Source organism: Diorhabda sublineata, chromosome 7 (genome assembly GCF_026230105.1).
Source record: "Diorhabda sublineata isolate icDioSubl1.1 chromosome 7, icDioSubl1.1, whole genome shotgun sequence".
Lineage (NCBI taxonomy): Eukaryota > Metazoa > Arthropoda > Insecta > Coleoptera > Chrysomelidae > Diorhabda > Diorhabda sublineata.
The window spans coordinates 18,726,818-18,749,652 of NC_079480.1; the positions used below are offsets into that span (position 1 = coordinate 18,726,818).

At 31.9% G+C, this 22,835-nt stretch overlaps 1 protein-coding gene across 1 annotated transcript in view; it reads left to right on the top strand.

Annotated features, from left to right (window-relative positions):
- Positions 1-2,837: 2,837 nt before the first annotated feature.
- The window catches only part of LOC130446622 (dachshund homolog 2), a 416,848-nt gene continuing 396,850 nt past the window's right edge, over positions 2,838-22,835 (top strand). The window contains exon 1 of the mRNA XM_056782989.1: positions 2,838-3,759. Within this exon, the coding sequence (XP_056638967.1) occupies positions 3,080-3,759 (680 nt within the window). The 5' untranslated portion in view covers positions 2,838-3,079. The remainder of the gene's footprint in view (positions 3,760-22,835) is intronic.

The window sequence follows — 22,835 nt, forward strand, 5'->3', positions numbered from 1 at the left end:
ATAAAATCAATAGCCAAATTACCTAAACAACAAAAACTCTAATATCAATAATAACATCATTGTAGGAGTCGATTAAATAATAGGAAGTCTCTGCACTACAACACACTTATTTATTGTGGAGCTGTTTCAGTATTCCATCTACATAATCAGCAAATATCCATACCAACAACACCAACAAAAAACCCTCGTGGCAACGCCACCTAGAACGTTGCATGGATACCATTAAAAGCGAGCTAGGACGAAGAATTATGCAGAGCCCCCTAACCCGTTTGAAAAACCATATTCAAGAAAATAGGTACACACACAAAGCATTCAGAATATCAACAACATTTGTGTGAGTATATTGATCTACTTCAGCAGCTTCAGCAAAAGTTGAAAGCGAAATCCAAATACAGATACAGTAGGTGCACATAGAAGAAGCTACAGAATAAAACTTTTTATAGCAAATAAAATCCTGTAGCTACGCCCAATAACAATACCAAATACCAATCAAACTATGCCATAGAAACAGACGTTGGAAAAGTATTGGTCCTCATTGGGGTCAACTCCTGAACATGCCGATTAGATAGCAACCGAAAAGATGCAATTAAATTTGTATTGTAATTAAATTGATGTAGTTTGTTCATTTCACAATAGAGGCAATCACTGACGTAATCCAAAATACTGGAAAGCACTGGGAGTTGATTATATCCAAAACTTCTTGTATAAGAAATTCCCGAGAGTACATAGGGAATTAGCGAAGCAATTTTTTCACCTCCTACAGAACCTAGAAGATACCTCAACGTTTTTAGCACTGGAATCCACTTATGTGCTCCCAAAACCTCCCAGATGGATGATACGACTCAGTACACACCTATCTCGCGAGAAGACACTTTTAATAAGCTTGTATCACTAACTTGGCCATCAGCTTTACGAACAATAAGTAGTCGAACGTGGCCAGATCAGGCTGTATATTGGTTACGTTCAATTTCTGAGAAGCTACATTCGTGTACTGTAGCCTTGGAAAGCGAAGGAGTGTAGACTGGACCGTTGTCATGAAACAAACGCATACCTCTGCTGACTTTTTATATAATTTTTCGACTTTCTTTAGTAAATTAGAGTAATATGTCGCATTCACTGTTGTTCTTGTTTTCTTATAATTAAGCAAAAGGATAGCCATCAAATTTTTGGTATTTTTCTTCTTCGCTTTTTTTTGGCACGAGCTCTCTTTTTCGTTGTCACTCAATAGAACCTCCATTTAATGTCAGATTACAGTGAAACTCCATAGTTTCTTCACCCGTTATAATTGGTTGGATTAAACTTTCTTGGTCCTAGCGGCAAAGCTTTAAAAATATCTCACATAATTCTATTCGATGCTGCTTTGTTACTGCGCTGAAAATTCTAGACACCCACATGTAGGTCTTTTTGTTTTCAGGCGATTGTCTCGTAGAAAAATTTTTTCCACTAATTTAAGGTTTTCTGGAGAAATCACCATCACAGGACCTCCCGTACATGAGTTATCTCCTAATGATTCTCGTTCCCAGTAAAAACAAACAAGTCACCGTAAACAGCCTCCAATCTGTTTTTGATTTGTGTTGGTGTTAATCCTTCTTTGGTCAGTATAACAACGCGAAACTCAATTTAAGACATTTTTCAAAACAACTTGATTGAGCGGTGGTTCGAGCTCTACTACAATGGAACGGATCGACTTAGCAAGTTAATAAGCTTGGTGGGACTTGTCACAGACACATGCATTAAGATGTTTTCGAAGGCACTCTATATGAGGCCAAGAACTCACTGACCGCACTGCTTAGAGATTTTGAAAATTATTAGACAGAGTCAATAGAAATGACATACGGAAAATTCTAAAAAACAGAAAGATATAGAAGAAAAAATAGTAAAGATTTATATGGAAGAGCAGGGACGTATAATAAGTTTATTATTTTCTAGCGATAGATGAAAGAATAGAAAGGACAAAAAGACAAAATAAGACAGTACAAAGTCGGACACTGGAAAATGCAAGACATTAATTAATTCAGAACAAAATCGAAGAGGAATAATTATTATGGTTTGGTCATGTTATGTGAATGGGAAAAGCACTATTAACATTGAAGATATGATGACAAGAAATAAGATGAAAGACACCAAATAGGAAAGAATGGAAACAGCTGTGGAAAAAGGAACATACGTAAAAACTCAACTCCAACAAATCTTACGTTTGAAAAGCTAGAAATTCGTTAGGTAATTAAGTAATATATTAAAGTAACTTTACCTACGTAATCACCTTTGTATAATGTACACTGATATACAATTTGAAAGCAATAGTGACCACTCCTATATTCTACAATCACAAATTAGTGATGTCTAATTTCGATCCAACTATTGTGTTGTATTATTTTATTACAGATAATATTGTATAATTGTTTTATACGAATTTCTGTAATAAAATAGGAAGAGGCGTTATTTTAAACAAGCATTTTATTAAAATGTAAAAGCAATTTAAGAAAATCAAAGAATACATTGAATAGAAATAAAAAAAAAACGGCCCGCACACCTCGTATTGATTGCGCAACGACAGCCCGGTGACATTCTTTATCAATACGTCATAGCTCATATTTCAAGTTCTCTTGCATCCGCCCTCGAAGTTACAAAGAAACTAACTTCTTTCAGTAGCGGTGGGTGGGCGGACGAAGACGAAATCGAGAGGGGCGCCAATGAACGGCTCCCAGTTACAACGACCTACCAATCGACGGGATTGTGTGCGTGACGAAATTGGCTCCTCCTACAGGCACTTGCAGGAGTTTTTCCAAATGTTTTTATTTATTACATTTGTACCCGCCGAGTGTACCGGTTGTATGTGCACTTCCTCAGGTCGCGCTACAGAGTGTACCTTCGGTGCGCGCTCACTGCCCCGCCCGCGTCAGACAGACAAACAATACTGAAACCCTCACTATTACGACATCTCTTCGACTGTCTGGCCGTTTGCAATTGTTCCAATACATTTGGTGAAGACAAATAAATATATACACTGGGAAAAAAAAACAAACAAATGGACTTTGGTGTTTAGTGGTGTTTTAGGTGTTTAGTGTGCGTAGTCGCGATGATGGACAATTCCGGTATGGACTCTCCAAGCGATCACAGTAGTCACGCGTCTTCCGGTTCACCGGCCGTAGCAATCAAACAATCTCCTTCACCTCCGAATAATCTATCCGGCAATCACATCCATAATCATAATCATCACGTGCACAGTCCGAGACAAGCTAGTCCTCTAGGACCACCGATATCGATGGCACATCCACTTTCACCACCGCCGGTGTCTTCTGCAAATTTGGCCCGCAGCATGGCGCTTGGACACCTGCCGCCACCAGGTCTCGGCCTTCTCAATTCCTTAGGCGTTCTTCATAATCCATTGGATCTAATGGCTCATCACGCACCACCGCGTTCTTACAACAGTCCTCCGCCGATTTCTACTTCCGATCCAACGGCCAACGAGTGTAAGTTAGTTGATTATCGCGGTCAGAAAGTGGCGGCTTTTATAATTGTCGGGGACACTATGTTATGTCTTCCTCAAGCCTTCGAACTTTTCTTGAAGCATTTAGTCGGCGGTTTACACACGGTTTATACGAAATTGAAACGATTGGACATTGTACCGCTTGTCTGTAACGTAGAACAAGTTCGAATCTTAAGAGGACTCGGAGCTATCCAACCAGGAGTCAACAGATGCAAACTACTTTCGTGTAAAGATTTTGATACTCTTTACAGAGACTGCACAACGGCCAGGTATGTGTTTTGTACTTTTTTTTCTGTTTATGAAAATTATTCTATTTTCAACTATAATCGTATTATTGATATACTTTATTGGAAACCTTCCCTAGATAACTGGGACAATTCTAACCCTCGCAATATCGTTGATGTAATTATAAAGGCAATGAAAATGAGGGGAAACTCAAGTGGTGCCGTTTCCCTTCTATAAATCTATATGAGAATTCTGTTAGTAATCCAATTTGAAATGTACTAAATTCCTATTACTTCAGTTTGTGCGGTGCTATTTCAAAAATTGCATATTTTATGGATTTTTCAACATATTTAACACAGTTTTAAATGTAATCGATTTAAAAAAATTTTGAAATCTTAGTTTTTAGAAATTTTTATTGATGAATCGTCTCGATTTTGGGTCTGTTTTAATTAAAAATTGGTTTTTAAACATATAAGTTAATTTGAAACTGATCAAGAATATAAATAAGAAACTATATTAAATCATATTTTTTCTTTAGTTTTCATATTTTGAAAATAAGTGTTTTTTCCCCTCAATTCCATCATTCTTAAGTAAATCAAAAATTATATAAATAGAATTAAAAATTTCACTTATGTCTTTTGGATAACCAAGTTATCGTCTTCAGAGAGTTTACGAATAATGCTAACAGTTCCAGAAATTCTAGCTTAGGTCTTTTCTATCGTATTGAGGATTTTTTGATCTATTTCTTTAAATCGAGAGAATTAATTTTATTATTTTATTCGAGACACTTTTCTCTAGATTTATCATTACTAATTGGACTAAAACAATTGATTGTTATGGATCCCCTATGTGATCTATTGATAAATTTAATCGTATTTTTGATAAAAGTCGAAAAGTGAAGTTTTTATCTGTTATTTTGAACTGATTTCATATTAAAGGAGACCAAAATCAAGAAAAATCATCACAAAAAACTCATAAAAACGACTAAAAAGTATAAAGTTCAAAATAATGATACAATTTTCTTTAATTTCTCATATCTTCGACCTTTGATATATTAATGCTTCTAAATGTTCTAGATTTTAGATCTATTCTGTTTTAAAACTAAACTAAAGGTTGATAAAAATTAGGGCTTTTTATCATTTTGAGGACTTTTTGATCTATTTTTTCACATCTTTTTCACTTTTTTCGTTTCTTTGCGTTTTATATTAGTGAAATATGTAAATAATACATATATTATATTCATTTAATATAATTTGTTAGTTGTTGGGAAAATTCTTGTACATATGATGAGGAAATATTGATGCTTAGGTTTCGTCCCTTTGTTCCTTGAACATGTATCCTTCATTATTTTCTCTTAAGTTTGCTTTTCAAATAGGTAAGAATCTAAATTAAACATTTAATTAATCAAACTCATAATTACTTATCTTTTTTGTCATTTGGGATGTAGTATAAATAATTTGAGCACAAAGACATCGAGCAAATTAATTTTATTATTTTATTCAAGACAATTTTCTCCAGATTTATCATTACTAATTAGGCTACAATACTTGATATGGATCCTCTAAGTGATCTATTTATAAATTTAATCGTATTTTTTAAAAAAGTCGCAAAGTAAAATTTTTATCTTATATTTTGAACTGATTTCATATCAAAAGAGATCTAAAATCAAGAAAACTCATCACTAAAAACTTAAAAAACGACTAAAAAGTAAAAAGTTCAAAATAATGATACATATCGTTCATGTCAAACTAGATTTTTAATTTTCTTTAATTTCTTAGATCTTTTGATATTTTAATGCATCTAAATGCTGTTGATTTTAGGTCTCTTCTGTTTTAAAATAATTTTTTTTCAATAGTTTTTGAAAGATTGAAGAAAATTTAGATCTTTTTTTATCATTTATAGGTTTTTCGTTTTTATGAATGTAACCCATTTCTAAAAATTCTCTTTTTCTTCTATTACATTCCGTTCCAAGAATTTTTGAATCTTTATAATTGAATTTGAGTATTTCATGGTTCGTTAACGCAGTTTTATTGTTTTATCGTATTGATGACTTTTTAGTCTATTTTCTAAATACTCAGATGTCTGCCCTATGTAGACAGCGTCACAATTAGTACAAGGCACTTGATATGAATTACTTTTTCTGGTTTTTGGTGTTTTAGATTTTAATTTAGTGAAATATTTGGATAACGTATTATGTCCTTTTTGAAATAATTTGATCGTCGGGAAAGTCCTTGTACCTACAAATGGTAAGGAAAAATATTTTATGTTTTGATGTTTCGTTTCTGTTTTGTTTTTTAATTGATTGTAGTATCTGTTTATCCTTTTCTTGAATATGTTATTTATCATTTTTATCAAATAATTATCTTCTTTCAATGCAGTTTTTGCTCTTTGAATAGCTTATATCCTAAATTAAGGATCTGATAATTGGATAGATCTATACCCTCGTTTTTTGGTTCTAGAAATTCGAAAAATCATCAGATTTCGATTAATTTTTTTAAAAATCTTCGTTTTTACGGCGGATTTAGGAGGAAAAATATGGGAAATATCTCACCTGGAGATTTCATATAGTTTTATGACTTTAAATCATAAACGTACTTTTTCGCATATAATCGTTCATATTTTTTTTACAAAGCATCAAACGCAGTTCATATATTTTTTTGTTAATCTACACATAAAAAATGTTCGTTTATTCATTTTTTATCTCTAACAGTCAACCTTAGTAAGATATCATTTTTTTAATGGTGAAAAGTTAACTTGTAATATTGTACACTTGATTACAATAACTGATTTTAAGAATGTTTTTGTTTATATAACTTTAATGATTATTTAATAAAAAAGGCATAAATGATTATATGAGAGAAAAAGTCAATTTTGAGAGAAATTATTATTATTTTTAATTGTAAAAACATGAAAATTCAACATTTTTGTACAATTTTTTTTCCATTCGTTCGTTTTTTTTGTGTAGATGATAAAAACTTCATTCGATTGTTTGGAAAAAAGTTATCAACAATTATACGTGAATGAGTGCATTTTCGTGAGACATTTAAAGCCCTGAAACCAATATAAGTTTTCATTTTTTTATTCCCATAATTTTTTCGCAAATTTGCCATAAAAACGAAGAAAATTCATCAAAATCGGAAGATTTTTAGATTTTCTAGAGCCAAAAAAAAACGAGGGGACCGCGAAAGTATAAAATTACCAAACTTTATATCACTGATGTTTTTTGTGACATGAATTGACTTGATTTATTAACAAATATATATGCAGTTCTCTATACACGTCTTCTTCAATTTGCTTCATTATTCTTCTTTGCTACTTCTCTCCACTTTATTATTACTTTCTCCTCTATATCCTACTAGACTTCTTGTACACATTTTTTGGGGATTTTTCTTCTTCTTTTTCCACTTTCTCCTCCTTCCAGAATCTTTCTCATAATTCTCTACAGTTCTATGTGTCATTATCTCGCTTTTTATGTAAACGATTTGTGTTATTTTCAGCTTCTTGTATATCATTAGTCCTGTGCATTTTGATAATGTAGTATATTTTTCTACCTCGTATTTCCAGTTTATTGTCATTGTATAAATTTCTGATTCGTATAGAACTTCTGGTTCCGATTTTGACTGCCCTTCGAAACTTTTTAGCTCAGTGTTTTTGGTTGTGAACTATTTTGGTCACTGTTAAATATTTCTTTGGTAAACTTTCCAAAAATGTATAGTAGTATTGAACGAACAACAATTTAGTTACTTCACTGAACAAAATAATTCAATTCTGATTTAAAAATTAGTTAGTTACTAGAAAATTTGGTTAGAAATTTCATTATATAATTTTGTAACTTCAATCAAAGATATATCGTGTGGATATTCAGTAAATTTATTTTGCAATGTTGTAACTTGGGCTCAGTTTGAAAAACAAAATAAATTTTTTTCATTCACTATACAACAAACTTTCTGTTTCTGTATCCCCGTCTTCTTCTAAATCAGAAAATCACTGAATTTATTTGAAAATAATGCTTTAGAACCAAGCAAAAATGCAAATTGTACAATGAAACATAGTAGATCAAAATCTAGAAATTTTTTATAATCTTCGAACATTGTTATTTAAAAATAATGAGCAGTTAAGTATAATTACTTTCAAGTAAGATTTATATTAAAAAATTGTAAAATTCCAACTAGTCTCAGTAAATTTTCTCTCAATTGACTGAGAAAATCACTTAAATTGTATTATAATTTGTATTAATTGAATTAATCACACTTATTAGTAATTTTAGCCATCATATGTTTCGCAAAACAATGGTATTTTAGAAAAAGTTTTTTCAGTGTACTTTGTTGGCTTAGGATACTGTTTTGTTAAGATACTGAATAAATCTAGCAACTCTACTAAAAGTAAGGGCTCGGATTTTAGAAATTTTGGGACTTGAAACTGAAAAAAATTTAGAAACGCGAATAACTCGAAAACTATGAAGAATTCCAAAAAAACTGTCATAACAAAAAATGTAGACTACAAAATTCTCTACAAAAAAGTATCCCAAGTACTTGTTCCTAACCTCAAAATTTTCACCTTAAAATGGGCTTATATACTCAAAACTATTTTGAATCGCGAATAACTCGAAAACTACGAGGAACTCAAAAAAGTCTATCGTAACAACAAATGTAGAGTACAAAATTCTCTACAAAAAAGTATGCCAGGTATTTGTTCCTAACCTCAAATTTTCTCCTTAAAATGGGTTTGAACGCTCAAAACTATTTTGAATCGCGAGTAACTTGAAAACTACGAGGAATTCTAAAAAAAGTGCTAGAACAAAAAATGTACAGCAGAAAATTCTATTCAGATTGGAGTTCAAGCATTTTTTCTTAACTTGGAAATTTTCATCGTAAAATAAGTTTATGTACTCAAAAACATTTTCAATTGCGGATAATTCGAAAACTATGAGGATTTCGACACAAATTGCAGGGACAAAAAAATGTGGAGCACAAAATTTCCACAGACTGGTTTTCAAGCATTTTTTCCTAGCCTCAAAATGTCCATTAGAAATGTGTTTAAACGCTAAAAAACATTTTGAACCGCGAATAATTCGAGAACTATGAGGAATTCGAAAAAAAAACATCCGTAACCAATAAAAAACAAAAAACGTAGAGTACAAAATTCTCTACAAAAAAGTATCCTAGGTATTTTTTCCTAACCTCAAAATATTCACCGTAAAATAAGATTGTACACTCAAAACTATTTTGAATCGAAAATAACTTGAAAACTAGGAGAAAAAAAGTGGCAGAACAAAAAATGTGCAGCACAAAATTCTCTACAGATTATTCTCCAAGCAATTTTCCCTAACCTCAAAATTTCCATTATAAAATGGGTTTGAACGTTCAAAAATATTTTGGGTATCCAATGAACTGATAATGTTCTAACAAGATTCCTGTTGATATTCGTAGATTGTTTTTATTTAGGTTAATATATTCAATACATCTTCTTTGGTTAAAGGTTCCCAGGAATAAATTTGAATGTCTTAACACCTGTAGATTGTTCCAGTAAGTGATTTTTCTTCTAAGTTCCCCATTTTCTAATACATTTTCAATTGTGATGAGAGTGTAGATCAAATGGCATTGAACAAAGTTTTTTACATAAAATAACACGCAGTTTCGATTTCTAAAAGTGTTCTTCTTGGTTTCTGTACCATAGTAAATGGTTTCAATGATTCAGTAGCGATCAATCATTAGAAACAATTCATTTTTAACAAGTTCGTTTCACATTAAAAAGGCAATTGATGACGTTGTTTATTTTTTAATCACCTTCAGCCATCGAACAAGAACTGGCGCCTTATTATATACATTTATAAATCCATCCCTATCATAGCGAATAATAAACGCTAACAAATGCCATTACGGATGCATGAAGAATACAATAGTGATGATATTTATATTATTAATGGTAGGTAGCAGATAGAGTCTGTATACCGTGGTGAATCTCACCAGGATATCATGTGAGATAACAGAAAGACGTAGTGGTTCACAATAAATATGGTGTTAACGAGAATCCGTCAATTTTATGTCAGAATCAAAAGCTCTACAGGGAATAACATATTTTTAAATTCTATAGTTCCATATTATCAAAACTGAAAATAAAATACTTTCACATCTATAGATATGGAATGTATTAAATTATTTTGAAAAAAAAATAAGTTTTTTTATCTATATACAGTTGTAACAATAGCAGAAACATATATGGATTAGTTTAAGTCCAACATTTTATACAGGGTGTTCCGTTTAAATAATAATTTCAATGCTAACTAAACAGGATGTTTTGGGCTTTAACCCCAAGATTCGGTCACATATTTTCATGTTGAGGTCGATGTTGATGATAATCGTTGAATGTAGAGTGTTTCAGGAAAAAAATTCGTGAAAACATTCTCATTGGACCCCTCGTTACTGATTCAAATGCCGTTACGAAATCAGAACTCATATTTAAGTATATTCTCTAAATTTTACATTATGAATTTTCAATGGATGATTACGTATGCCGTTGTAGTGTGTTTGACGAAATTATTTAATTTCTACACTCTACAATCAGAATGCAAGGAGCGGTCATGTCTACTGCTGGATGACAATCCGTAACTTTTACAGGGACAATCTGTGCAACCTAAATATAGAAAAATTAATTTTACAATAGATTTTTTTAACAAAAAGGTACAACTCGCTCAAATTTATGATTTAGGAGATATGTTGATTTTTATATATTATCGTTGTATATGCCAACCGCTATAAAGAGACATTCTGAAGAAAATTATCATAAATTGAGATTATTATATATATATATATATATATATATATATATATATATATATATATATAAGATCACAACTGTTCTTCTCCAATATTTCCAATTCAGTTTCAACTTGGTGTTTGTAGCATTAAAATGATTTTTTACTTGGATGTTTTTAAATTCCTGATTCCATAACCTTACAAAATTCTTTCGGAAATATTTGCACACAGAGCGCTTCTTGGTGGATGATATAATGTTTAAAAATTGTCTCGTGATTTTTTCTGTCGAAATAGCAACAACCCCTTTTATTAAATCGGTCATATAGTTTTCGCCCCTTCTGTTGAAATCGACTGGAATCATATTTCAAGCGTTGAAAATGATCATGACTTCCTTCTCCGGGTTATTGAAAACAGACTACTTGTTAACTAAGATCACATTCTTTGCTAAACAATGAAATGGACGAATTTCACAATAAGTTTGACTATAAGCTGATGATCAGCTCAAAGTTTCTGCGATATTGTGAGGGTATCCAAAAATTAAATGGAAAATACAGTTCTTAGTCTTTTGATTTTAATTTTTTTATTGAATCCTAAAGTACAAACAATGTACGCGTGGTTGTGGGATTCTATAATGTGCGCCGCGGGATTTTTGAATTTGGTAGGTATTTTTAAACCACACTTGCGCAGGCCACTTAAAATTCCTTCGTGGGCCACACTGTGGCCTGCGGGCCTTGAATTGAGCAGCCTGGATCTAGAGGGTCAATTCTGATTACTGAAACACGACCTGGAAATATCTCGTACAGTAATTTTGTTCCGTTTTGTTGTCGAGTACCAGTAATAGTCACTTCTTGATCTTATTCTTACAAAAATATGGTTCAATTATACCAAACAGTCACACGGTGTAGATGCATTTGGTTTTTAATAATCACACGTGACTTTTCAGAACCCCAAAAGCTGAAATTTTCACGATTAACAAAGCAATTTAAGTGCATAGGTGCTTCGTCGTTTAAGATTATTACACTAAAAAAATCAACATTCATTTTTTGATACCCAATAGTCCATTTAATAAACTCGTCATTACGCAAAACTTTAGTGAGTATACGCTGTAGAGAGCTTTTCGAACTGCGGTCGACATTTCATTAATTTTAAAATATCGTGTAACTTTCCATTTTTACTAACCTTAAACTGTCAGCTGTCGATTTGTTTTTTCGAGTTGTCAACACTTTACTGTATACATGGCGGCAAATTTAAATCTTGCGTTAATTTCGGTCACTTTAGACTCAAATTTTACTAAGCCTAAACTGTCAGTTGTCGATTTGTTTTTTAAAGTTGTCAACACTTTACTCTATAAATGGCGGCATTTCAAATCTTGAGGTTATTTTGAGACACCTTTCAAGTACAAATGATTTTATTCCACTGATCTGTTAAGGACACTTTAAAGTAATTTATTTTGAGAATTTAGGAACGCTTAATTCGCATTCTAGTACTAATTTTGTAGAGGAAGCTAGGATCTTAATGAAATGAAGCGTGATTTCTAGACATTTTTCTATACAATTAAATTATCTATTCAAACTTTCATAGATGAATATAATTTCTTTATTTTATTAAATATTCATGATTTTTTTTCACCCATAGTAGGTATATTAAAATAAAGAATAATAAAGAAAAAATCTGTTGATACAGGATGTACTTTTGTACTGTTTTCAAAATTTAACTTGAATTTTCAAATCAATTGTTCAAAGTTCTTTTATTAAATATTCATATCACTGTAAAAATTTTTTTCTTCATCTGTAATATGTTCTAGGAAAGAATAAAAAGAAGAAAGTTATATCATATCCATTTGCATCTATTGTGCTTAGGGTTACTTGACATGATGCAAGACAACGTGCAAGAAATTTGCAATTTCTGAAAAGATCAAAATATCACATAAACTTATATAGCACGTTTCTTGACATTATACAAGTTTCTTGCCACTAATCCAAATAAGCAAAAGTAAACAATTTACTAACCTCCAATTTCATTTAATATTTTATGATCGGCTTAAAAATGAAAATAACAAAGCTAGATGAATTAAACGAGAAAAAAGTGCTAGCAATAATTATATCAGCTGCTGCTTGCTTTTGGAATATGATGGAAAGGAAATAGCACCCAGGGGATGGTAGGCCATGGCTAGATAGAAATGAATTTAACTATAAAATTAGATGAGAAAAATTATTTGAAAATGGACGAAAAACTCCCGAGGAAAATAAAACATAAGATAATTAGCAAATCCTTAAAATAAAATAAATAATAATGTTGCAAGTGCAAGATCTTGCATGAAACAATCAACTGAACGTCATAAGCGCATGCTTTTGATTGGATTGCATTGCATTATACGTTTTATTGCTTCATGTCAAGCGGCCTTTATTGTTTTCGGAGCAAAACTTAAATCTTCTCGAGTTAGATGTAGTTACGTATTTTATCAAATATTAATGTTTTTTACACAATTTTTCTTCACCTGTAGCATATTCTTAAGGACATGATGCAAGACAACGTGCAAGAAATTGCATGCAATTACTTGCAAGATCAATATATTGCGTTTTATTTAATATTTGTGTGCGGTTTAAAAATGAAAATAACAAAACTAAGTAAAATAAACTAGACTAGCATGGCTAGCAATAATGTTAACTTGTAACTGATGAGTATTAATCAAAATCCTAACCTCAAATTTTACTTAATATTTTGTGCCCAGCTTAACAACGAAACTGAAGCAAAGTTTTAGGAAAGTTAGCTGATCTATTGAGCAAAAAGTAACTAGATTTTTCCCTAGAATTGCAGCTTGTACACAATGAAATGACATCAAACCTATAATATTGCCTTTAGAAATAAGAAAACATGAAACATTATACTCAACTACACATCTAATGATACAGCATTAGCTACTTTACATCTTCAAGAAGGTAAATTATTTACCTTCAGTCTCTTTTAATCTCCGAAGACGATAACTTGGTTATCGAAACGCGCATCAAACAGTGTAATCGTGAGTGTTGTTGTAGTGCTAGTGTGTACAGTATGTTCAGTATGAATATCACCAACGGTTCCAGAAATTCCAGTTTAATAAATAAACCACAGTGAATAATATCCAAATAAGTAATTGGTTGAGTTATTTCGAAAAATTTTGAATATTTTCAATTAATATTTCAATCAATACAGTGTTTATTTTTATTAGTAAAGTTGGTAGTTCGTTGTCGGTGCTTGTCGCTTGTACGCGAATGCCCATGTCAATGGTTTTAATAACTGGATGTTAAGTGTCTACCGTATTTATTTAAAAGTGATTTACATTCCGAAGCTGAACGTATAGTTGCTTTCATGGTCTTCATACCGATCTTAACAACACTTTGTTGTAAAAATATTAGTTGTTACTTGTACCAGACATCGTATCTATAATATATGTTCCCTTGTTATTTAAATGGAATTTTATTTTATTATCTTCTTTAATATGTTTTCAAAATTACCATTTATTAATTATACATTTTCTGATCATGCAATCAAATTGAATCGGTAACATTTTACATGAATTTTTGCAATACAAGTTTGTTTGTTTTCAAATATTGAAAAACTGTTTTGGGAAGTCTTCTTTATCACGAACGCAAGTATTTGAGTGACTTAAAACATTCAGTCGCGAGTCCTCTATCCATCTTTGTTAAAAACGATAATTGAGGAAATGATGCTTGAAAATGAGTGGTAGCAGAAGCTTTTATAGATCGACTTATAACATTTTTGTTATAAAGTATGTCAATACTATACTCGTACTAAAAGATGTGAATTTTTTTCAAAAACTACAACGATTAGGGGTCGCAAAAGAAAGGACTCTACATTACTTATCACTAGTGACGAGACGTGAGTTTAAAAATATGATTATAAGAGGAAAATACGCCCCAAAATTGAACTTAGACCGGAAAAATCACGTTAGTTAGACGAAAAACAAGTTGATGCTTATCGTTTTTTTCAACTAACGTGGTGGGTCACCATGAGTTCATTCCAAAGAATCAAAAAGTCAATAAGGAGTACTACTTGTGTTTTGAGGCATCTTCTTGGAGCAGTTTGTTGTCATATTTGTTGTTTTGTCCAAATACGAAGCTAGAGTCATCGCTCTCACCGTATTTCCCAGATTTGGCTACCTGAGGCTTTTTCTGTTTTCGAAACCCCAATATCCACTTCAGATAATGCACAGAGTCTATAAAAGTCATAGAAAGAATTTGGTTTAATACCGGAGGCTATCTCAGCCGAGGCTCACATCGAGAATTGTATTAATCATCGACATGACACGAAAATGGCTTATTTCGAAGGCAATAATAAAAGGCATTAATAAAAATTGTACTAAAATATGTGAAAATGTTGTTTTATTGGTCTTTCCGGGTCAAATTTGTTTATTGACCAAATGTAAATATGTCTTTAATAATTGACATTTTATTCAATTCGCTTTCATACTAACCTCGACGACGTATGTATTAAATACCTGCACGTAGTTACTCAAAAATTACTGTACACAATGATATTATTGCAAACTATTATGCTGAATTACTAGGGTGAGTCAAAAATATATTAAACTTAGTTTGGATGTGCGCATCAGTTTACAAAAATAGGTTTTTTACATTTTTCAGGGAAACGGTGAGTTTTATAGCAAAAATAGTTAGGACCAAAATTGTAGATCATCTGATTTTCTACAAAAAATGTATTCTCAAGTTTTTTCATAAGTATCGCTATTTCCGTGATATAGCGGTTGAAAGAATTGAAAAAAATATTTTAATCGTAATATGCTTGGCGCTTTTTTTTAACGTTGTTTCCTCGGTAGGCCTATTCCACGATTTATTATGATCCTATTGAATTCAATTTGAGTATTGAAAATGATGAAAACTGTGGAAATTATGTAATAAATAAATGAAAATATAATTTGGAAAAATTATTCGACGGATTCATAATAATCCAATGGAACTTTTAGTGTACTGTCTTCGTTTTCTTCTTCTTCTTTCTTTTCTTAATCATAAGTCAGTGTCATGTCTGTATCAATATCTTTAAACATACGACCTGGTGGAGGATAATTAGAATCATCTAACACCGCACATTGAATATTCTCTCGAATAATTGCTGCTGCAGCTTTCAAGATGCCAAATCGCTCTTCTTTTTTATCTAGCCTAGCTACAATATCAGAAACACGTTAACTTCGCTACTAAATTATATTGAGGCCGTGAATACTGTCAGGTATAGTGATTTGTTGTGCAATAGTCCGTGGCAATCTTTTTTGTTGCACAATAACAACCAGTAATCCTGGAACCTATAACTCAGATCTCGCTTTTCTAAACTATCTTTGGACTGATCGAGGAAGCTTTGAGAGGTTGTCATTCATTTCAGATAATGATACTAGGAATGCAGTGGACAAGCTGCAGTGGACAAGCTGCAGTGGACAAACAGAAAATCTTCTACCAGGAAAGCTTGTAGCTTGCATTACATGATTTTCATTAATGAAATATCAACGTTTTCTGCTTAAATCTCTGGTGCTACGAACTCATTTGACCGACTTCTCTGTTGTTTAATTGTACGGTAAAATAATAATAAGTTTCCACTTAAACAGTGAAAAAATGAGGAAAATAATGAGTTTCTTGTAATAGTTAGGTAAAATTTTTCATTAAATGAAAATAATGTGAACTGGTAGTAATAAATTAACTGAATGTGTTTTTATTTATAATTTCTATCAATGTTACCACGTACTGTTTTGATTTGTTGTTGATTGACTGATGAAAAAACATAATTCTTGTTATTTCAACATTCAAAAGATATACTTTCAACGATAATTTCGGGAAATACTGGACAACAAGAAGAATACAAATAAAACTTATCTTTTTGCGAATACCCTTAGCACTTAGTATCTTAATATTAACCAAAATCTATGAAAACGGTTTGTTTTTTCTGGTAAATACTGAAAAGTTTTCTCTATATGTTAGATTTTCTTGGTTTTCCAGTAGTGAGAGCTGCTTTATATTATTTTTTTGTTTCATGGTGTTAAAAACTCCATAGATACGTTTTAGATATGGTTCAGTGAACTAATACAGCTGAATCTAAGTGTTTTTGCAGTTTTTTTATCTAGTCGGTCTACAAGTAAGCTTTTAAGCAATTTCCAAAATTTAGAATACTTGTGTCTGTTTTGTGCTCAAATTACGGGACTTTTTTGGGAATAAATTTCAACTGTTGATTTGAAATTTATCGAACATTAGTGAATAGTTTTGAAGATTGTGAAGTGATAACCCACCCAGTCGCAGCTTAAAGATACAAGGAAAGGACAAACTTAAAGCTTAAAGTGGAGTTAACTCTTTTTCATTAAATCTAAAGAACTTTAGTCATAACTTTGCTCATTTTCTACAAGTTTCCAATATAATTTATCTATCACTTGCGTACACTAAGTAAAATACTGCATAGTGGAGAAAAGACGAGAAAGCCACGTTTCCTGGAGGAAATTTCGCACTTCTTTTAGTAGCAACTCATTGAGAAGCAATTTTGCAATAAGTCTGAAATAATAAGGTCTAAAATCTAACAAATATACCAGGATTTCTCGTATGCCTCAAAATAGGCTTCAGTTTCATTAATGTTTCTTCATTTGAGCTGAATCTTTCACCGGCGAGCATTTTGAGATCAGCGATTAGCCAGTAGTCATTGTGGATCGGTGCTTTGTCTTGTAGTTTTTTCTTCGACATATGAAGCCTTTTTTTCCTTCAAACGATCCAACAACTCTATGTAATATTCGCTATTGATTGCCGTTTGTCGATGAACAATATTCCATGCGCATGGCAAAATACTAAACCATAACCATAACCTTCTCAGCTGACTGTTGTGCCTTTGGAAGCTTCGGACGTGGTTCACCGGGTGCAGTCCAGTCAGATGATGATCGTTTTTATTCTGGAGTGAAGTGATGGATCCATGTTTCATCCATTGTCAGATATTGACGCAAAAAATCTGATTTAAACATGACCAAACTTTTTTGAATTATCATTGTTGTTTTTGATCGACTTTGAGGAAACGCGGCACCCACTTTGAAAAAAGGTCAAATGTTCAATACATTGCCTTTTGATACATTTACAGTCCCAGTTATATCACGGTATTTCAATTTACGATTAGATATAACCAATTTGTGGACTTTTACGATGATTTCTGGAGTAACCACCTCAATTGGACGACCAGAACGTTCACCATCATTGGTGTCTGTGGGATTTTGTTTAAATTCAGCAAACCAATAATGAATGGTTCTTTTCGATGGAGCAAGTCCGGATAACGTTTTCGAAGCCATTACTGAGCTTGTATAGTCAAGAAGTAATGATGAATTAACATACGAATTTGCTTAGATTCCATTGTTTTGAAAATAACAAAAGTAGCTTCACTTAAATGGATGCCATTTTTTTTCTGACTAATCGAAACGTCATGAAATTTGACAAATAGTCTTTTTAAAGAACTTTATAAACGTCATATGGATTTGACATTGGCAGTGCCATCGTGTCAGTCACACGACTTATTGAGTGATGTTATAAGTTCGCAAAACCACACAAAATTTGTTTACCCACGGCGAATATTTTGAAAGTTTGTTAGATTGCTCAATACCTGCGTGTTACCTCAGTTTTAGTTTGGTATTTAAGTAAAAAAATGAAAATGTCTTAATTTATGCGAATCAATAAATTGATGTATGAAGATTTTTTTACATATTTTCAACATTTTTGTACATATTTTGACTAAATGATTTGCATTTTTTATTTTTTGCATATTTGGGATTTCACAACAATCAGTGTCACAATCTCTAATAAATCACGTTCCCTTCACACCACCATCGTATTAAACACTTGATGAAAAAAAAATCGAATCATTCGAAATGATAATTTGTATATAAATTTTAGTTTTCTTTTGTTCATTATCTTAATGTTCGTTTTCTCTAGTAAGTATTGTGAGAAACAACATGATTTACATGCAAACTCGTTAAAAATAAAAGTTTTAGATGAACTGGGGAAATTATCTTCGTATTTGAAGATGCAAAGTCGCTTAATAATTCTATAGTCGTTCATTCAATCTCCATACATTTGTAACTTTCCACTGTAGTTTAAATCTGCTTAATAACTAACCGTGTTATTACCCATTCCTCTTTCGTGCATTATTCGTTTTGCTTTAGCATTAAATCAAGTTTCGAAATATACCTCCTAGATACGAAGCAATCAATATAACAAACAAAGGTATTTGTAATATATATTGGCAACCGAAATGATGAAAGTGATGCGAGTCCGCATCTAATAAATAAAGAAATTATTCAAGAAGCAAAGAAAATGTATCACAAGCAGAGGTTTTGTAAGTACGGAAAGTAATTTCATCCAACAAAAACCCATTTAAGGTCTAACAAAAATATAATAAATACCGTAGGAACTCTGATTGCCCTGTTACAAAAAATAAGTGAAATATTAAAATACACTTGTAGTGAATACATAGTAGATGGTTACTGTAGGCCAAACAAACACTCGACAACGACCCCATACGTCTTCGTAAATGAAAAATCGTTTGGTCTAACATCGTGGAATATCCTGGCGCCTTTTTTAATTACCAGACTTTGAATATTTCCCTAGACATGCATTTTTAGCGAACTCATTTCAAATCAGAATTAACGCTATATGCTTTGAATTCTTTATTGCACCCTTATATACTATGCTGACGATAAACTGTTATTGTTATAGAAACCGTAAACTTTTAAATTAAGTTTTTAATGTCGCCACATCTGGAAAAAGATTATTTTAATTATATATACAACGTCCGCATAATTTGATAACGCACCACCCCCATAGGTGATTCAAAAATATGTAAAACCAAAGAATCAAATATTCCCCGACCAAACACTGCGTCCATATTTGAATAATCATCATTAGGATGAAGAATTACTTTTCTTTTCAACCTTTATTGATTATTTTTGTAAATTCTTGAGTCTCTTTTTTATTTTTTTTAAACATTCTGTTACACACTGCATTTTTGAAGTTATTTTCTGTTGCATTATGCTCCATTCTGATAGTACATAATTGCTTGAAATAAAAATTATATTTAGAAACTACTTCAAAATACGGTTTTACAATAATAATAAGTAAAAACGCTCACTGATTCGATCAAGTTGAAACTCGTAGTAAAAGTCTACCTGTTACAGTTGATTTCCATGAAATAGATTTTCCAGAAGTTCAAATTTTCCATAATTGTAATAATAAATATTTTCAAAATGCTATCAAAAACTAATAGGATCGTTATTTTAATTTTTTTATCATAAAGTTATTTCAAGTTGAATCTAAAGTGTATAAATTCTACAAACACCAAATTAGGACACCAAAGAGAACAACTAAAAACAAGTTACTCTATCTCGAATGGCATAAATTCCAAAAGTGAGGTATTTGTCGGCATATAAATGGGAAATCGAGGAAACAGTCATTGTGTAAAGATTTATCTGCGGAATCCACAGGTTGGCAGAGAGAAATACTATTCCCAGTCAGGACGTCTGGCGTTATCCCGAGGGACACCCTCGATTCTCGTTTTGAATGGGACTCCGAGGCAGGCAGTCACACTACAGACAGCATGCGTACAAACTCATTCTAAAATTCATTCCGATTTCCTGATGCCAACTGTTTTCCGACTGTTTGCATTGCATTCAGATTCGTATTCGCATTCGAGCCAGAACTTTCAAACCGAATGGTTGTCTCGCTTCACAGACATTTTTAGACGATACGTAAACCGTTCTTTCGATCATTTCGTCGCAATAACTTCTATAAATATCAAAAAATAAACACTCAATTGATAATATTAATAAATATTAATAGGTATTTTTTGATTCCATGTCGTTACTTTCTCACAAATCATGGTTTAGTCGCACTGGATATTGGAACCATGAATGAATCAAACTTATTCCTTCCAGAAGTATTTTTTAACAGAAAGTCCGGTTTAATTACAAAGATCTAGTCACTAATTCATAGTCTACTAGCTCACCATCAATATAGTCCAGATTATATCAATAAATGATCTCAGATAAGGTCTTTTTTTATTCCTGACATTATGGCTATAGAAAATATTCGACGAGCTCAAAGAAATGGAAAGAATAGTTGAAAAAACGTGAAGAATATTCTCATATTGCTGAAGGAAATCAGATTGTCACATGCAGAAGATTTTTAAAATTATTCCAGAATAAAAGAAAGGGCGTTTATAAAATTATTACAAATGATTGAACCATTCTTGATAACGTAGAACACGCCTTTGACGAAATTTATCTTAGAGAGAGATTAGACTCAATTCTAAGCTACAGGTAGAAATTTTGAAGATCTCTGTCTCATGCTATCTGCAACTTTCAGCAAAGCTATAATTGAAATTCAAATTTATCTATAAAGATGAAGCAAATAATGTCCAAGTTCTAGGTTCGTACACCTGATCAAAGCTATTTTCGACATCTATCGGCTATCTTCTACAACCCTTTCCTGAAATCAGTTCGTAGATTGTTAATATTTATCTTCATGACGAATTATTTGGCCTCCTACTTTATCCTGTAGCCTACAGTCTACGCAGTTCCAAAGCTCTGTAGACAATTCAACTGTTTAGTAAATTGCCAAAAACGTTTCCCTAAGCGTCAATTCATTATTGCCCTCTCCTGAATCAGTTAAGTACCTGAACCATCTCATATGGAAGCCTAGCGCCAACAGAGTATTGACGTTATATCTTATTGATAATTGATTTACAGAGGATCAAAAAGGAGAAATACGTGAAGCAACTCGCCAAAAAAAACCAGCTTTATAGATACATAATATTCGGCAGATTTGGCCTCCAAAACTCATACATTTAATTTGGCAAACGCACCAACAGTCAATTACAACCATAAAAAGTAACTAATCTAAAGTAGTGGAGGGGATTGTTTCAACTAGTTTATTAAAAATTGTATCAGTTCGAGAGGACTCTATTTAGATTAATAATTGACGAAGAAAGAAATACGTAGAAATGTTGCTTTTTTGGGTCAGTCCAATTCAAAAATGACTTTAACTAACCGTTATTTTCATGGATTTAACCTTAGTATGTATTATTAGTGATATTTGGCAACCATCAAATCGGTTTTGGATATTCCCATGTCACATGTTTCAAAATTTTTTTTGGCTGCTATCCCAAACTACCAATCTAGTTTTAATTTATCAAAATAATTTCTACAATCACATATCTATCAAAATAATTTACCATATATTCCATGGTTTGCTCTCGAACACTCCGAACACTATTGAACAATATATGGATTGAGATTTCTTAATTTACATCTTAGACATTGAGTTTCTTGTATGATTTCCATCGTATTGAGGTTAGGTGGCTAGTTGTTAATCATTAGTTGGTTTCTTTCAAGATAGATAGCCGGGATAGCCCCCTGAAAAGGGTTTTGGTGTGTTGCGTGCTGGTGTTTGTATACAGACATGATAGACATCGCTTTAAAGCTAAACAGTTGTTAACATTTGATACCACACTTCGTGTTATCATTAGATTTTGATGTGGAACAGCTAGAAATATCTTGAGAAAAGAAAAAATCTACACAATAAACGTCACTATATAATTTCATAATCATCATCATAAATTATAGGTTTCGATTGAACTGGGGCTACGGCTGTACTGATTTGTTTATAGTATGGAGAGGTTAGGTTAGGTTAATTGACAGTCCGAAATCATCATTTGAAGAAATTTTTACAAAGGAGTGGTTGGAGATTTTATGTAAATTAGTTTAATTAAATAAACATACGTATTTGTAGATATAAATAATTTACGATACAAAATATAATTTTCAAAGGTTGTTCGTTACCACAGACAAATTTATAGTCCTTCGGCTATATCATTGCGTGTTATGATATCTTATTTCAAACCATTAGTAACTTGTTCTCAGATAAATTATTAGATACATTTCGACTAATGAACTAACTTTTGATCGGTACAAAGACGGCGCAAACAAAACACCTTCTCCTTTTATGGCTACACCACAACACCATTATTACAGAAATTATTTCTCGGGTCCTATAAACCAATATGACGTATATCATCTTTCTTTCTTACGTGTCTTTTGTTCTCATATTCTATCAAAACAAAGAGACAAACGATAATAGATGTTATTAATTTTTATTCTATTGGTTACATGAAATGTCGTGATGTTTTTCCCTTAAATTCTCTTGGATAATTACTAACCTAACCTCCAAAATTTAGAATTTATACCATAAATTCAACTTGAGGTGTCTCTGAGTGTTTTGTCACCAACATATTTTTAACAATTATATTTGTAAATTTATCTATGTTCCGATAGTTTTGCCACAATAACT